The sequence below is a fragment of the Cavia porcellus genome, unplaced genomic scaffold (genome assembly GCF_034190915.1).
Source record: "Cavia porcellus strain 051 isolate PalLab524CR breed Dunkin Hartley unplaced genomic scaffold, mCavPor4.1 scaffold_3, whole genome shotgun sequence".
In the NCBI taxonomy this organism is placed as follows: Eukaryota; Metazoa; Chordata; class Mammalia; order Rodentia; family Caviidae; genus Cavia; species Cavia porcellus.
Genome location: NW_026947486.1, coordinates 24374973 through 24391342, shown reverse-complemented (window position 1 = coordinate 24391342; position 16370 = coordinate 24374973). Strand labels below are relative to the sequence as shown.

The following is a 16370-nucleotide window of genomic DNA, read 5'->3' as shown; positions in this document are numbered from 1 at the left end:
TGGATAGATGGGATTATAAAACTCTTCCTTAGAAAGCCTCACTGAGGTCTGGGCTTTGGGATTACTCGGCTAGTCAGAGGGACAGTCATCGAGGATGGCTTCAAGCACCTCTAGCCTAAGCAGCAAGGAAGAAGGTGCTATCTTTTGCTGAGTTGGGCAGCACTGCAGGAAGGGCAAATGGCAAAGGGTCAAGGTGGACACCATCAGCATGGGACATATTGAGCATTAGTAGCTACAAAACTCAACCACATATGATGAGGGAATTTGAGAAGCTGACCTAACCTCTTTATGCCTAACATACCTCACCTGTTACATGAGAATAATACTAATTAGGAAACACAACATTGACTTAGCACAGAATAGTATTTTATACATTACATACCATAGCATGATGGTGTTATGGCCACATACTCCCCAGGTAAAATGGGAATCTCTCTCCTACCCATGTTGGTTTGGTTTTGTGTTTATTTCCTTTGTTGGTTTGGTTTACACATCAACTTTGAGAATGGTATTGTCAGTACAGGCAGGAAGGAAACAAGAAAAGGGGTTAAACAATTGCAAACTGTCAGTGTTTCTTATCACTTTTGTGCAATATATCCCATCAGCCTGTCTCCCACTGAAACATACTCCTCAGATCCTCTACTGTCCTGTCTGGAGTCTGTCTGTCTCCTTCAGTGGAGTAACATGGGCCTTTACTAAGATCTTCTACACTATTCTCTGCCCTGCAGGTTGTGTAGAATCCCTTCAGTGCCACGTGACTGGGAAGGGTGAGGGTTGTCAGCTGTCTCAGAGGTCTGTAGTTTAGAAGATTAAGCTAGTTATGTGCTTCTTGAAATAACAGTGTAGGGCTGCATACCAGGGATGTAATAAAGCCACGGACATCTACCATTCAATCTGAGCCACCATTTATTCTTTGTGTGACCTTTTGCAAGTGACTTACACTCTGTGTGAGTCACCTCATTTGTAAAAGGCAGGCCCCATAGTCTTCTGGGATTAATTCATTTTGGCCTTTAGACCACAAAAAAATTATTTTTAAATGTTACAAATGGCTGTGCATGGTAAGACACTTTCATGGTAAAAAGGGAATCTAATCTTATGTACCTATCTGCCTAGACGCACGTGAAAGACATCTGGCTTAAATTCACTTTGTTGGCCATGTTGAGCTTCACCTCTTTCCTGAAACAAGCCACGGCACAGAAATCCCTACACTTTCTTGTCCTAGGAAACCGCTGCCCACACAGGGCCAGGCTTCCCGGTAAGACCTAGCTAATGAGGCTTGCTGTGCGTCCACTCTGCCCTCACTCTGTAACACTCTCAGGTAACAGACCTTCTATTTCTTGTTCCTTGTTTCTCGGGATGATACACTTAGAATGGAAGTTTGTCCTGCTAAAAATAGTTGGGCACAGAGCTAAACATCCCCTGGTTCAGCAGGCTTCAAGCTTTTCTGATTACAACCCTCACACCTGCAGAAACTCTCCCCATTACAGCTAGTCTGCTCCTTCCTCTAAATCTAAAAGGAAAGTGCAACCTCACTGAGACACCCTAGCCAACACATCTGGAGCTCTCTGCCAATAAGTGCAGATAAGGCCTAACAAATGAAACTCATGAGCGAAACTTGTTACTGATTTGGTTTTCCTCTTGCCTGCTGGACTTCTTTCGCCCACGCACAACCAGGCAATGAACCAAAGCAAAATCCGCGATCGATTTTCACGTGCACGCTCTGCACCAGAACCAGCCCGCTGAACTGGGGCCAGCAGCCTCTCGAGACCTCTCCGCGGCTCCCACGGGCCACGTCGATGACGTCACGTCCGCTCCCAGGAGTCGCTTCCCATGGGCTTGACGAACAGCATGGATTCCTAAACCCACAGGGCAGAGGTTGCTCCGGGGGCCGCGGCGGGGCGCTATTCGGAGTCAGCTGGGACAAGTGGTCTAGGCGGGGCGGAGGGGAATGGCGCGAGTCCCAATCAGCAGCCAGGCCTCACTGGCAGTGGCACTCCCAACCACCTTTTCGGACTGCTACTGCAGTGGCCGCAGCCTTAAAAAAAAGGCCCAGCTGCTCTGAGACGTCGCTTCCGGGTGGGTGACCGAGGCCTGGCGCGTGCACACGGCTTTCCCTGTTCCGCCTCTCTAGCCGCCAGATGCGGGCTCCTCTCGGCGATCTTAACCCCTTCCTGACTTCTTCCGCTTCTCAGTGTTTCCTGCTCTGGGGAAAGGAGGCGGCGCGCCTGCGAGTGGACGGCGAGACCTGCACTGGAGAACGAATGCGCGTGAGACAGGCCGAGAGATATTGAGAAGGATGAACCCAAGGGGCCGGGGAGAGAGGAAAAGGGATGGAGAGGGAGACATAGAAAAAGCGCCACAGAAAGAGCTCAGGAGCAAACCAGAGAGGCCCGAGAGGCCAAATGAGAGACGGAGGAAGAGGGTGGTGCAGGATGCAGAGGGAGCCAGAGCTTCAGGCAGGCGGGAAGGAGAGTCAGGGACAACAACCGCCCTACAGTGGGGCAGGGGAGAGAAGGAAAGAGGAGTGGGGCACCAGGGCAAGTGTGTGTCGAGACCACAATGGTCCCTCGGCCAATAGTGAAGGGCGCCCCGGAGAGGAGTGTTGTTTTTCTTGGAGAGCCCTTCGCTTCGCCATCAGAATGGCGTTTGAACAGTCTGCGTGTCGCATATTGCTCTTTCTGTAGCGGGAGACTGCTGTCTTTTAAGAGAGGAAATAGGATGTAAACTTTCTGTGGGCATCATTTAGCAGCCGGGGTGTCACAGGCGTCACATTCGAGTTTGGTTCAGAAATAACCCATTTCAGGCTTGCGTGGTGGCACATGCCTGTAATCGCAGCACTTAAGGTTTGTGCCAAGTTCGGGTCAGCCTGAGCTACAGAGAGTTCAAGGCCAGCCTGAACTACATAGCAAGACCCCGATTTACAAAAAGAAAAAGAAAAAGGAAATAAACACTCCCCCAGAAGTAACCAGTTCCCTTGGCATCGCCTCTCTCCCCTCCTCCTCTCCCACCCCACAGTGTGAGACAGAATCATTCAAATGTTTTCGAGACCAGCAACATTTCTCAAACGGAACCATCAGAAAAACTCTTCCTAGAACTCTTGAGAGGTTCTGTGGTCAGGATGTGACTTAGGAATGAGTACACATGCTTTTCATAGGCTCTGGGATTCCTGCCTTAGCGCACAAATATGGGTCATTATCAAGTAACTGTGCAGGCTGAAGCGTGTGGTAGTCAGGGAAGAAAGGCATCTTCGGTTATCTCCTTTGCTTGAGTACAGCAGTGGACTTCAGTGGGTTCAGAAATGTGGTGTTAGGATTAGTCACAGATTTCCAGTATCATCTCCCTAGATTCACACAGCCTTCTTGGGGGTATCGGATTTGTGTGTTCAGCAGTATGTTTTAGGATTGTTTTGTTTGACTTATCCAAAAAGGCCAAGTGAATGGCCTGGCTTGGCTAAGCCTCTCAGTGTATCTACCAGCACGGAGAGAAAGGCCAGAAAGGAAGGATTTGTATATTTGAAGGAGCAAAATTTCAGCAGCTCCCTGTCAGGGGCAGTGTCTCTTTACCTGGACCATCTTGGCATTCAACACAGTGTTTGGCGTACAAATTTTGTAGGGAAGCACTGCTTGAACTCTTTTTGGTTAGAGATAAACTGCGCTGAAAATCATTTGTGTGTTCTATGAAATAGTTAAAACTACATCTTGGTAATCTGTTTCCTCAGCAAGTGGGTTGAAGCTGCTCTCAAGATTACTGTTTAGTTCTAAGCCAGGCAGTCATTCATTACAGGGAGAATTGACATTCTTAAAGTAATAGTCCTGGGCTATAACAGAATCTATGTATGATATCAGCAGATAATTACAATTTCAAGGTAAGGGGAGCATTATAAGCACAAGATGCTGAATGTGAATTACAACAGCTGACTGTGAATTACAGCAGCTGACTGTAGTGAGAGAGATTGATGTAAGGAATAGTACAGAGACCTTTGCATTTTAAAGACCTAAGTGAGTGAGAAATAAATATTGTCACTACCTACCTGTGTGACCTTGAGTAGCTGAACTCCTCCGATCCTCGTTTATATCATTTGAAAGTAGGGATAGTAATACAAACCCAGGGTCCCTAATCTGAAACTCCAAAACCAAAATACTCTAAAACCTGAATATTTTTGAGCACCAGCATGATACTGGAAATGGAAAATTCCACACCTGACCTCTGATACTTTGCAGTCATGGTAGGAGTGTAGCTCAGCAATAGAGGGTGTGCTTAGCATCCCTGTGACCCTGGGTTAAATCCCCAGCAAACACACACGAGCATGAGCACACACAGAATACACACACAATCACAGATGCATTGAAAGTATTCTATAAAATTACCTTTAGGCTGTGTGTATATGACATCTATAATAACACGCAAAAGGATTTTATGTTTAGGCTCCAGTCTCATCCCTGAAATATGTCATTATGTGTATGCAAATATTCCAAAATCTGAAAATTCTGCCTTGTGAAACATCACTGGTCCTACTTTTCTGCACTGTGTGTCACACCAGCCTAAGGAAGCAGCTCTTCCAGACCACCTGGGCTTCAGGACCGCCTCTCTGTTCCAATCCTTCCATGGCTCATGATTTGAGCCTTGTTTTGTTCAGTGCCTTGCTTCAAACACTGGTAGGACTCTGAGAACCCTTATCCTAAAGTACTATGTGTTGCGCATGAGCAGATGCCGAAAGTATTTCAGCTGGATTTTCTGTTCATCCAGTGTGTATGTTTTTTTCTCCCCACACTGCCTAGGGTCCAGAATCATGTGCTATGAGTGCCATAGTTTCCCACTTCTCAGTTGACAGGTATCATTATGCCAGCTAGAAATAATATGTTGTGGGTGAGTGGATATAGCAGATCCTGTGTTCAGATTTCTGTTCATTGAAGGGGTAGGAAGCATCGTGTCTTCTATCCCCACCCTACTGCCAGTTGTCTACTACCAGTGGAGTCTCCAGTCTTTTCCTCCCTATACCATTTCTTGAACAGAATTTGACTTCCTCAGACTGAGCTCTGTCTTCACAATGGGGCTACACTGGATATCTCACCAACAAGGCCACTGAACACAATGTATCCTTGGTAAAAGGCTGCTTGCATGAATATATCCTTGCCACTCAGGTTGTGTTGTTTTGTAGATGAGAGGTGTAGATGTCCCTCAGCTGACTGTCAGCAGTATATGTGATGTGAGCTCACTGATCAGTGATCTTGGTGACCAGGTGAATTCTTCACTGGCAAGAAGAGATTCTCTTGTAGACTTTCTCCTGCTGCTTTGGCCCCTCCTCATCTTTCCTAGTCCCTAGGACCCTCCTTTCAGCTCCCTCTGCTGTCCTGTCTCTTTCAGACCACCTTGCAAGGACCATGTTGGTTTCTTCATTTTCTTTTACACTCAGAAATAGGCACTGCTAGGTATTTACTGACATCACCGTACTTTATGTGACAGTACTAATGCCATACCCTCCATTCTCAGCCTGGTAGGATACAACTTATATGTGGAAGACCCAAAATTATAGAACACCTGTGTGCAAAAGACTGGACAGTGCTGACTGACCTACTTCTTATATGGCTGCAACACAGACTCCTTTTTCCCTGGCATCATAGAAGGTAGGTGAATACTTTTTAGCACTCTTTGCCTTGCACAGGGCTCAGTCATTTACCCATGGGAATTTGCCATTTCTGGAAAAGCATCACAATATGACAAAGGAATTCTGTTCTTTAGAACGGAAATTATCTTCATAGGAATGTTCCCTACCATTTGGGAAAGTTGGCAAAAATATCATATACTGTCACTGTTTTGCTTATTTTGGTTTTTGGGTTTGTTTGTTTTCAGTGCTGGGGATCATGCTCAGGTCTGTGCCTCTCTATGGCTGTCAAGTGCCATACCAGTGAGCTGCAGTCCCAGCCCCAGTGTCATTATTTCAGTTGTCAAAATCAGTACAACTCTCCTCACAACTCTCATCACCCCAACATGCTGTGCATTTGCCTGTTTAGCTGTAACTTTCTTGTCCCTATCACTAGAATGTAAGCTAATATGAGAGGAAATTGATGAAGTTTGTTGGACAATATTTGGGTCACTGAGAAGACAGCCTGGCACTAGAAAAGGGTGGTAACATTGGCTCTAGGAATGACCTGATCCCCCAGACGAGCTCAATGCAGGGACCAGCCTCTAGGTCTTTCATTCCTGACCTCTGTAGCTGGAGATTACTCTCTAGTTCAGAATTCGGAGAGGGAAAAGAATCCAGAGAGGCCTCGCCCCGCCACCAAGGGCACGTGCATCTGGAGTCAGACAGACCTGGCATGGAATTCAGTCTCTTCCTGGTTGTGTGATGTTAGGGCCATTACCTGATCTCACAGTGCAGGAATGTCCTTTGCCATATGGGTCAATATGAATTCTATGGGGTTAACATTTAAGTGAGTTGTTTATAGAGGATCTATATTTTTACTTCACCTGATAGATACTTGTGAACATCTACTTGGGGCAGGGCTCTGTGGTGGACAAACCACACAATGTTGCCAAACTTTGTTGGCTGCTGGCCTTATCTGAGACCAGCTGAATGGCGTTGGAGCTGAGAGAGGGGAGATGGTAGGTATTGATTGTGAGAACTCAGAGCAAGGCGTGCTGTCTGGGTCTTGGGAAAGAAGCCAGAGAAAGCATCCTGGAGGGAGTATTGTCTAGCTGAGTCCCTCAGGATAGGTAAGAGCTGAGTCCTGCTAAGAGCCATCTCATTTCCATACATTCATCTGAGGCCACCATGACTGTCCCATCTGCGGGCTCCCTACTAACCAAGGAATGGGGAACTGACCCAGTGCTGGCCAACGTGAAAGGAAGACAATCTCTGCTGAGGTCTTCTGAAGTATGCACTTCCTTAAATTAGTGCCTTTTATACTTGCATCTAGCTGTGTGTGTATGTCAGTCCTAGAACCAGTATAGGAAAAAAGGACAGATCAGACAGATGATCTTTGTATGAACCACTGGTAACACATTATTCCATGCCTGGGCCCACCCATCACATTGGCTGGTTTGTCTGATGGTCAGTTACCTTTCTGATTAACCCTGATTGAGAGATGTTTTCCTTTACAGCAACAACTAGACCTATGATATGGTGAATAGGCTGGATTTTCCATGAGAAGCCAATATAATGTCATTGTTTACGATACTAGTTCTGATTCTATTTAAGCTTTCTTCCTGTGTTATTCTCCTCTTATAATCACATTATCTTGACACAATTAGTACCTTCACATGTCAAATGGGTTTGTAATCATTAATAATGCCAATCCCTAACTTGAAAGCTTGTGTTCGTGTTTCTTGATTCTTTCTGGAATCTCAATATTGCTTTCATTTGCAGTTCTGTGATGGCCAAAATGCTACATATTTTATATGCTTATTAGTCATTTTTACTTCTTCTGAGGAGTGTCTATTCATTTCAATAGCCCATTGTTTCATTGGGTGTTATATTTCTATGGGTCTAGTTTTTTCAGTTTTTCATATTCTGGATATTAGTGCTCTTGCAAAGAGTACCTGGCAAAAGCTTTTTCTGTCTTGTAACTTGTTTCCTAATTTGGTGATTTTTTCCTTTTGTATGCAAAAGTTTTTTAACTTGATATTATCCCAGGTTTTAATTCTTGGTGTTGTTTTGTAGTTGTATTTCTGTTTAGAAAATCTTTGCCTATGTGTTTGATTTATTCAAGTTTTACATGTTTGATCATCTAGCAGATTGTTTCTGTTTAATATCTAGGTTTAGGTTCTATTTTCATTTTAGTTGTGCACAAGGCAAGCAATATGAGTCTAGATTCATTAGTTTACATGTTTATGACAATTTTTGCCAGCATCATTTGTTAAAGAAGCTGTCTTTTCTCCAGGATATGTTTTGGCTCCTTTGTCAAAGATCAGATGAGTGAATATGGGTTCTGTTGTTTCTACATACTCTATTATGTTACATTGCTTAACATTTTTCTTTTGTACCAATACCATGCTGGTTTTTTTTTCTCAGATAACTTGCTAATAAAACTTGAAGTCCAAGATTGTGATGCTTCTTGCTTTGGTCTTGTTGACCAGGACAATTTTATTGTTCTAGGTATTTTCTAGTACTTTATGAACTTTAAGATTGTTTTCTCTAATTGTGTGATGTATACCATTGATTTTCACTGGAATTGCATTAAATCTATACATCCTTTTTGGTAGTATGCCCATTTTAACAACACTGTTTGTACCTAGTCAAAGAAAAAACACCTCTTTCTTTTCCTTATTTTTTAATTTAAGAGAAAAAAAGACACAGAAACAAAAAACAAAAAGCAAAAGAGACAAACAAGAACAACAACAAACCCAAAACAATAACAGTATAGGTTTACAAAACAAGATAATATAAATTTAGCGATAGTTGTAATATTTTATATTGTTACTTTCAAAAGGGTTGCTTAGATTACCAGCTATAGACATGTAAAATTGATCTAATCATATGAGCATTAAATTTCTCTTTCCCAGAACTAATACAATTAGTAGTAGTCATTTTAGCTACCTTATGTACATGTATACAAATGTATGTCTTTTTCCTTTTCCTTTCTTTCTTTCCTCCTTTCCCCCATCTCAGTTACTTTTCCTCTTTGAACAGTTTCTTACCCTTACACAATACTTATTATAGATTCTGAATCACATTTGCTCTTTCAGTTTCTTACACTAGGAAGACAATGTGGTACTTACACGTGTAAGTTTGATTTATTTCACTTTGTGAGTATGGTCTCAAGTTGCATCCATTTACTTATAAAAGACTCGATGCAATCTTTCTTTAGAGCTGAGTAGTACTCCAGTGTATAAAAACACCACATCTTTTTTAGCCATTCCTCGATTGATGGGCAGTTGCATTGTTTCCAAGATTTGGTTATTATAAATTGTGCTGCTATAAACATGGGTACACATATATCACTGTGGTATGATGTTTTCAGTGCTTCTTGGAAAATGCCCAAAAGCAGGATAGCTGGGTCAAATGAAATCTCTAATCCTGCCTCTTTGAGGAATTTCCACCCTGATTCCACAGTAGTTGCACCAGCCTACAGTCTTACCAACAGTGGAAAAGATTTCCTTCTCCCCCACAGCCCCTCCAGCACTGGGTGATTTCTTTTTTTTTTTTTTTAATAGAAATTTATTTAATTTTTTTTTGTCTTTTTCGTTTTTATCGGTACCAGGAATCGAACTCACGACTGCCTGCTTGCAAGGCAGGTGCTTATGCCGCTGAGCTAAATCCCCAGCCCCTTCTGGGTGATTTCTTGATCTCAGCTATTCTGGAGTGAGATGGAATCTCAGTGTTGCTTTAATTTGCATTTCTCAAATGCCCAATGATGCTGAATAATTTTTGGATATTTATTTGTTATTTGTATTTTTTCATCTGAGAAGTACGTATTCACCTCAGATACTCATTTTTGGGTTGGGTCCTTGTCTTGTTTACTTTTTTCTCATTGCTGGGACAAAATGCCCAACAGCCAAAATGAAAGAAGTAAAGGTTTATTTAGCTTACAGCTTTTTGGGTTTGGGGTATTTTGTCCCAGCAACAAGAAAAATGTAACTAAGAGAGAGTTTGGCGCCAGAGGAGGGGGGTCATTCCTGTGACTGTACCAGACCATGGGGTTCCAGAGCCTTTGAAAATGGCTTTTGGGATGAGTTTGGAAAGGTTCAGAGATGTTGCCTGAATGTATAGAGCTGGAACAGCTTAGGCTGTTCAGTAAGGGAGATTCTGGTCAGAGTTCAGGAGACCAGAAGGCTGATAGAAAGCTGCTGGTAAAGACTCGGCTCGGGAGGCTTCTGCCAGGAAGAAGGACTACACTGGTTCTTGGACTCCACATGATGTATTTTATGGGTTGGCAGAAAGTTTATCTGCATTTTGTTTATGTTCAGAGACTTTACCTGAGACTAAAGTTAAGGATGGTGGACTGATTAACCTGGCAGAAGAAATTTCAAGGCGGTCGAATGTTGAGGTGGTGGCATAGCTATTTTTGAGTGCTTTTAGCCAGATTTATGTTGCAAATCAAGAGCAAAGAGCCCAGCAGGGTGATTTAAAATGTTGTGAGTTTGGCCAGAAGGGAACTTCAATAAAGCTATAGTCTGTAAAGATAGAGCTGAGATCTCAATTGCTTAGAAGGAACAGAAAAATAAAAAAGATGACCTGTGGGTATCACAGGAAGAGGCAGCTGGTCCCCGCACTTTGCAGCCTCAAAATTGCAAAAGTGAAAGACTTGGCTTGGAGGAGAAAGCCTCAGAGCACCATGTTCCAGATTGGTGGCAGTGGCTGCACCAGGCTCCAGAATGGAGACAGCATAGAGAATCTGTTCCTCAGAATCAGGTTCAAAGTGCCCAGTGATCCAGGCACTCAATCCCTACAGCCAAGAGAGAGGAAAGCCTAGCTACTGCTCCAAGTGGCAGCAGACCTTGGCAGAGAAAGGAAAGCCTAGCTATTGCTCCAAGTGGCAGCAGACCTTGGCATCCACATGGGGCTGGTTTTAGGTGCATACAGAATGCAAGCATTCTGAGATTTAAAAAGACTTCCATCCCGATTTCAGAAGGCCTGGGAGGCCAGGCAGTGTGTCCCTGAGAGGGCAGTGTGTGAAGCTGTGAGCATGAAGCCACAGATGCAGTGGAGATCCAGAAGTTTGGAAAAGCCAGAAATGTGGATTATCTAAGGAAACCTCCAAAACTGTAGGATAAATAAACCTTTCCTTCCCTAATTTTGGTGTCAGGTGTTTTGTCTCAGCAATGCATGAAAAGTAACCAAGACAGTCCTTGAATTTGGGGGCCTGATTTTTAAAAATTCTTTATACATTCTAGATAGAAGTCCTTTGTCTGAGGGACAGTTGGCCAAGATATTTTCCCAATTCATGGGATTTCTTTTCACTCTGGAGATTTCTTTCAATATGCAAGCACTTTTTAACAAGACGAAATCCCAGTTATTGATTCTAGGAAGTATTTCCTGTGCAGTTTGATTTTTGTTTAGGAACTCTGTGCCTACCACTCTGTCATTAAGATTTCTACCTACTTAGTCTTTCAGCATATTTAGTATTTCTGTTTTAATATTTAGATCTTTGATCCATTTTGACTTCAGTTTGGTGTGTGGTGATAGACATGAGTCTAGTTTTAGTTTTCAGCATATGAAAAGCCAGTTTTTCCAGCACCACGTATTAAAGAGGCTATCCTCCCAGGGAACATGTTTGGCCCCTTTGTCAAAGATGAGGTGGCTGAGTATGTTTGTAGTTGTGGCTGTATCTTCTAATCTATTCCATTGATCTTCAGGTGTTTTTTTTGTTCCAGTACCCTGCTGATTTTATCACAGTAGCTTTGTAGTGTAATTTCAAGTCAGGAATTCTGATGCCTCCTGCCTTGCCTTTGTTACCCAGAATTGCCTTATGTTGCTCTAGGTCTCTTCTGGTTCCAGGTGAATTTTAGGAGTGATTTCTGTAGATCTGTGAGGTATGCTAGTAGTATTTTGATTGGAATTGCATTAAGTCTGTATAACAATTTTGGGAGAATGGCCATTTTCACAATGTTTGCTCTTCCAATTCATGAACAGGGAATGTCTTTCCATTTCCTGAAATCCTCTTGGATTTCCTTTTTCAGAGTAATGTAATTTTCGTTGTATAGATCCATTACATCCTTTGTTAGATTAATTTTTTGGGGGGATGCTGTAGCGAAGGGTATGGTTTCCCTTATTTCTCTCTCAGTGAGTTTGTTGTATGTGTATAAGAATGCTACTGATTTTTGACTGTTGACCATGTATCCAGCTACATTACTGAATTTGGTTATTACATCTCGAAGTCTTTGAATGGAGTTTTGGGGATCTTCTATGTAGAGTATCATATCATCTGCAAATAATAATTTCACTTCTTTCTTTCCTATCCATATTCCCTTTATTGCTCTCTCTTGTCTAATTGCTCTCACTAATGTTTCCAGCACTGTATTGAATTGTAGTGGTGATACTGCACATCCTTGTTTTGTTCCTGATTTTAGGTTGAAAGTTTTCAGTTTTTGTCCATTTAGTAAGATAATGGCTGTTGGTTTATCATGCATGGCTTTTGACAGATTGAGATAGAGACCACCTATTCTGATTTTTTATAACGTTTTTGTCATGAATGAGTGTTGGATTTTGTGGAAAGCTTTTTCTGCATCTATTGAGATGATCATGTGGGGCTGGGAATTTAGCTCAGCGGCATAAGCGCCTGCCTTGCAAGCAGGCAGTCGTGAGTTTGATCCCTGGTACCGATAAAAATGAAAAAGACAAAAAAAACAAAAAGAGAGAGATGATCATATGATTCTTGTCTTCGGCTCTGTTGATGTATTACACTTATTAATTTGTGTATCACCACTCCTTCATTCCTGGGATTAATCCTACTTGATCGTGGTATATAATCTTTGTGATTATTTGCTGCATTCTATTTTCCAGTATTTTATTGAGAATTTTTGCATCTATGTTCATTAGGGAGATTGGCCTATAATTCTGTTTTCTGGTTGGGTCTTTCTCTGGTTTTGGTATTAGGCTGGTACTTGCTTCCAGGAATGAGTTAGAAAGACTTGCTTCCTTTCAATTTCCTTGAAGAGTTTGAGGAGTGTTGGCATTGAGTCTTCCCTAAATTTCTTTTTTTTTTATAATTTTTTTTGTCTTTTTCCTTTTTTATTGGTACCAGGGATTGAACTCAGAATAAACATTCTTCTCAGCTGCATATGAGTCATTCTCTAGAATAGATCATATACTAGCCCACAGAAAACACGCTTAAGTAAATGCAAGGGAATTGAAATCATCACATGCATATTATCTGACCATAGTGCAATAAAAGTGGAAATTAACGACAAAAAATCCCACAAGAAACCCATAAACACATGGAAACTAAATAACACTCTCCTAAACAACTAGTGGGTCACAACTACAGAATACACATGTGTATTCTGTAGAGAATGTGTATTCTGATTAGTGGGTCACAACCACAACTACAAACATACTCAGCCACCTCATCTTTGACAAAGGGGCCAAACATGTTCCCTGGGAGAAGGATAGCCTCTTTAATACGTGGTGCTGGGATTGCAAGGCAGCTGCTTATGCCACTGAGCTAAATCCCCAGCCCCCTTCCCTAAATTTCTTGTAGAATTCAGCAGTGAATCCATCAGGACCTGGGCTTTTCTTTGTTGGTAAGGTTTAAATTACTTTCAATTTCATTAACTTAAATTGGGTTATTCAGCAGTTTTGCATCTTCTTGGTACAGCTATGGTAATTCATATGTGTCTGGGAAGCTGTCCATTTCTTCCGTGTTATCCAACCTATGAGAGTAAAGATTTTCGACATAGGTATTGATGATCTTCTGTATTTCCATAGGGTCTGTAGTGATTTCACCCTTTTCATTCCTTACTGTGCGGATTTGAGTTTTGTCTTGTCTGTTTTTCATAAGGTTGGCTAGGGCTTTATCAATTTTCTTTATTCTTCCAACTCTTCAATTCATTAATTCTTTGTATTATTTTTTTACTTTCAATTGCTTTAATTTCTGCTTGCGATCCTTATAATATTCTCCCTTCTTTTGGCTTTAGGCTTGACTTGCTCTTCATTTTCTAGAAGTTTGATGTGCAGCATTAAGTTATTTATTTGTGTTTGTTCCATTTTCCTGATGTGGGAGTTTGGCGCTATAAATTTCCCCCTGAGGACTGCTTTCAGTATGTCTCACAGGTTCCAGTCAGTTGTATTTGTATTTTCATTCTATTACAGATATTGTTTAATTTCTTCTGTGACCCACTAGTTGTTTAGGAGAGTGTTATTTAGTTTCCATGTGTTTATGGGGTTCTTGTGGGATTTTTTGTCGTTAATTTCCAGTTTTATTGCACTATGGTCTGATAATATGCATGTGATGATTTCAATTCCCTTGCATTTACTTAAGCGTGTTTTCTGTGGGCTAGTATATGATCTATTCTAGAGAATGACTCATATGCAGCTGAGAAGAATGTGTATTCTGATTCTGTTGGGTGGAACACTCGGTACACATCTACTGGGTCCATTTGTTCACAAGTTTGGCTCAGTTCTGTTATTTCTTTGCTGATATTTTATTTGGTTGATCTGTCACTTTGTGACAATGGGGTTTTAAGGTCCCCCGTTATAGCTGTATTATTGCTTATTCAATTTTCATACCTGTTAACATTTGCCCTACATAGTTGGGTGCTCCCATATTTGGTGCATGTATATTTATGATTGTTATCTCTTCCTCTTGAAGTTTTCCCCTAACAAGTATGTAGTGACCTTCTTTATCTCTTTTGGTCATTCTTGGTTTGGAGTTCATATTGTTTGCAAACAGAAGAGCTACTCCTGCTTTTTTGTGGGTTCCTGTCACATGGAATATTTTTTTTCCATCCTTTGACTTTTAGTCTATAAGTTTCCTTTTGAGTTAAATGTGTTTCTTTTACACAGCATATTGTTGGATTTTGTTTCTTAATCCACTGTCTGTTTCTTTTTATTGGTGAGTTGAGACCATTTACATTGATGGATGTAACTGATATGTACTGACTTATCCCTGTCATGTTATCTTTCTGTTGTTGGTTTTCTACTTTTTCTGTTTAATTGGTTGCCTTACCTAGTGGTTTCTTCTGCTGTTGTTCTTGGAATGGTTGTTGTCTTTATCTATTTCTAGAGTATCTTTTAGTACTCTTTGTAGTGTTTCCTTAGTGGTCATGAATTTCTTCAGTTGCTCTTTGTCATGCAAGTATCTTACTTTTCCATCAATTTAAGAGAGAGTTTTTGCAGCATACCTCAATCTGAGTTGAAAGTTGTTTTCTTTGAAGACTTGAAATACTTCACTGCATACTCTTCTTGACTTGAAAGCTTTTGTTGGGAAGTCTTCTGTGATTCTGATAGGCTTTCCTTCATAGGTCATCTGTTTCTTTTTCTCTGACATCTTTTAGTATTCTGTTCTTGTGCACAATTTCTGATATCTAATTATTATATGTTTGGGTGAAGATGTATTTTGGTTATGGCTAATTGGGTTTCTGTATGCCTCAATTATCTGTAGAGCAGATTCTTTTCCCATGTTTGGAAAATTTTCTGCTATTATTTCTGTAAATGGTCTTTGTATGTCATTTTTGTTGACCCCTGCTTTTCCATTGATACCTGTTGGTTTTTTCTCTTTGCATCATCTTGTAGCTGTTGAATTGTTGTTTACTGGTTCCTTGATAATTTTAAGAGATCTTTTCTTTTGTGATCATAAGCTTCCATCCTATCTTCAAGGTCTGAGAGCCTGTCTTCAGCTTCATTCAAGTGGTCTTGCCAGCATTCAATGGAATTTTTAATTCCCTTAGTATCCCTTTGAATCTGTTTCATGCATTCTGTTTTTGTCTTATATTGTTCATTCAAGGTTTCCATCGTTTTCTTATGTTCCTCTTTTTTATCTAGATCTTCTTTAGGTACACTCAACATTTCTTTCACAGTGTTTGTCATTTCTAATTTTACCTAGGAGATTATTTATGATCTGATTTCCTCTATAGTTTCATGGAGTTAATTCTTTACTTCGTTTCTATCATTTCAAACAGTTCATTTGCGGGATTTCCAGTGTCTTCCATTTTGTGTCTCCTGGGTTTGTTCCTGGTGGGCTGGAGAGCTGAGATTGTATCTTGCTCTTTCATTTTGTAATTTTCTGATGGATTGCAGTGGAATGCTGCACTGGTTGTAACTTCAATCCTCTATCATCCTGTGGCTAGCTGGGGTACACGCCAAATCTGTGTTTCCAGAGCCTTCTGCTGTGTGTCCTGTAAGGTTGTCCAATGTTCCCTGATGTATTGTGCTGGTTTTCACTAGGATGCTTGGTTAGGCAGAGCTTGCATCCTCCATGCAGCTAGCAGAGACACATCCCTGGAGAGTGTTGCCTGGGCCTTGCCCCTGGCTGGGTAGATTTGAGAACCTCTAGGACCAAGATGGCTAGCAGTGTTGCTCTCCCAAAATGTGATGTTCCAAATCCTTGCCACCTGGCTAAGATGAGTGCAGAGCCTCTGAACTGCCTGGCTAGCTGACATGCACCCCTTATTTATGGCACTGAGGGCTTATCCCTCCTCTTCCTCCTTTTCCTCCTGTTCTTCCTCCTCTTTCTTCTTTAAGTTTTTATGACAGCATTTTACTATGTAGTTCAGGATAGCCTCAAACACAGTTAGTATCCTAGGTTAGCCTTGAACTCACAGGGATTCTCCTTCCTCAGCTTCCCAATTGCTGGTATTTAAGGTGTGCGCCACCATATCTGGTTCTTTCCCTTTTTTGATGTCCTCTTTAAACTTCTTTTTCTGAGTACTGTAGTTTTCATTTAGAGGTCTTTAATGTCCTTGGCTCAGTTAATTCCTGCATAATTTTTGAG

General features: G+C 41.5%; 1 protein-coding gene across 12 annotated transcripts in view; it reads left to right on the top strand.

Moving 5' to 3' along the window:
• The first annotated feature begins 529 nt into the window (after positions 1–529).
• The window catches only part of Fam156a (family with sequence similarity 156 member A), an 88227-nt gene continuing 72386 nt past the window's right edge, over positions 530–16370 (top strand). The window contains exons 1-3 of one of the 12 annotated variants that reach the window (XM_005000151.4): positions 1823–2076; positions 2193–2267; positions 5491–5624. Coding sequence is in view for 5 of the 12 variants with exons in the window: in XM_063245881.1 (XP_063101951.1) it covers positions 1797–2076; positions 2193–2578 (666 nt within the window). In the remaining 7 variants the exon portion in view is untranslated. Of the gene's footprint in view, positions 5625–16370 lie in introns of those variants that run through there. The other 11 variants (XM_023561343.2, XM_063245885.1, XM_063245888.1 and 8 more) reach the window with 11 other exon arrangements.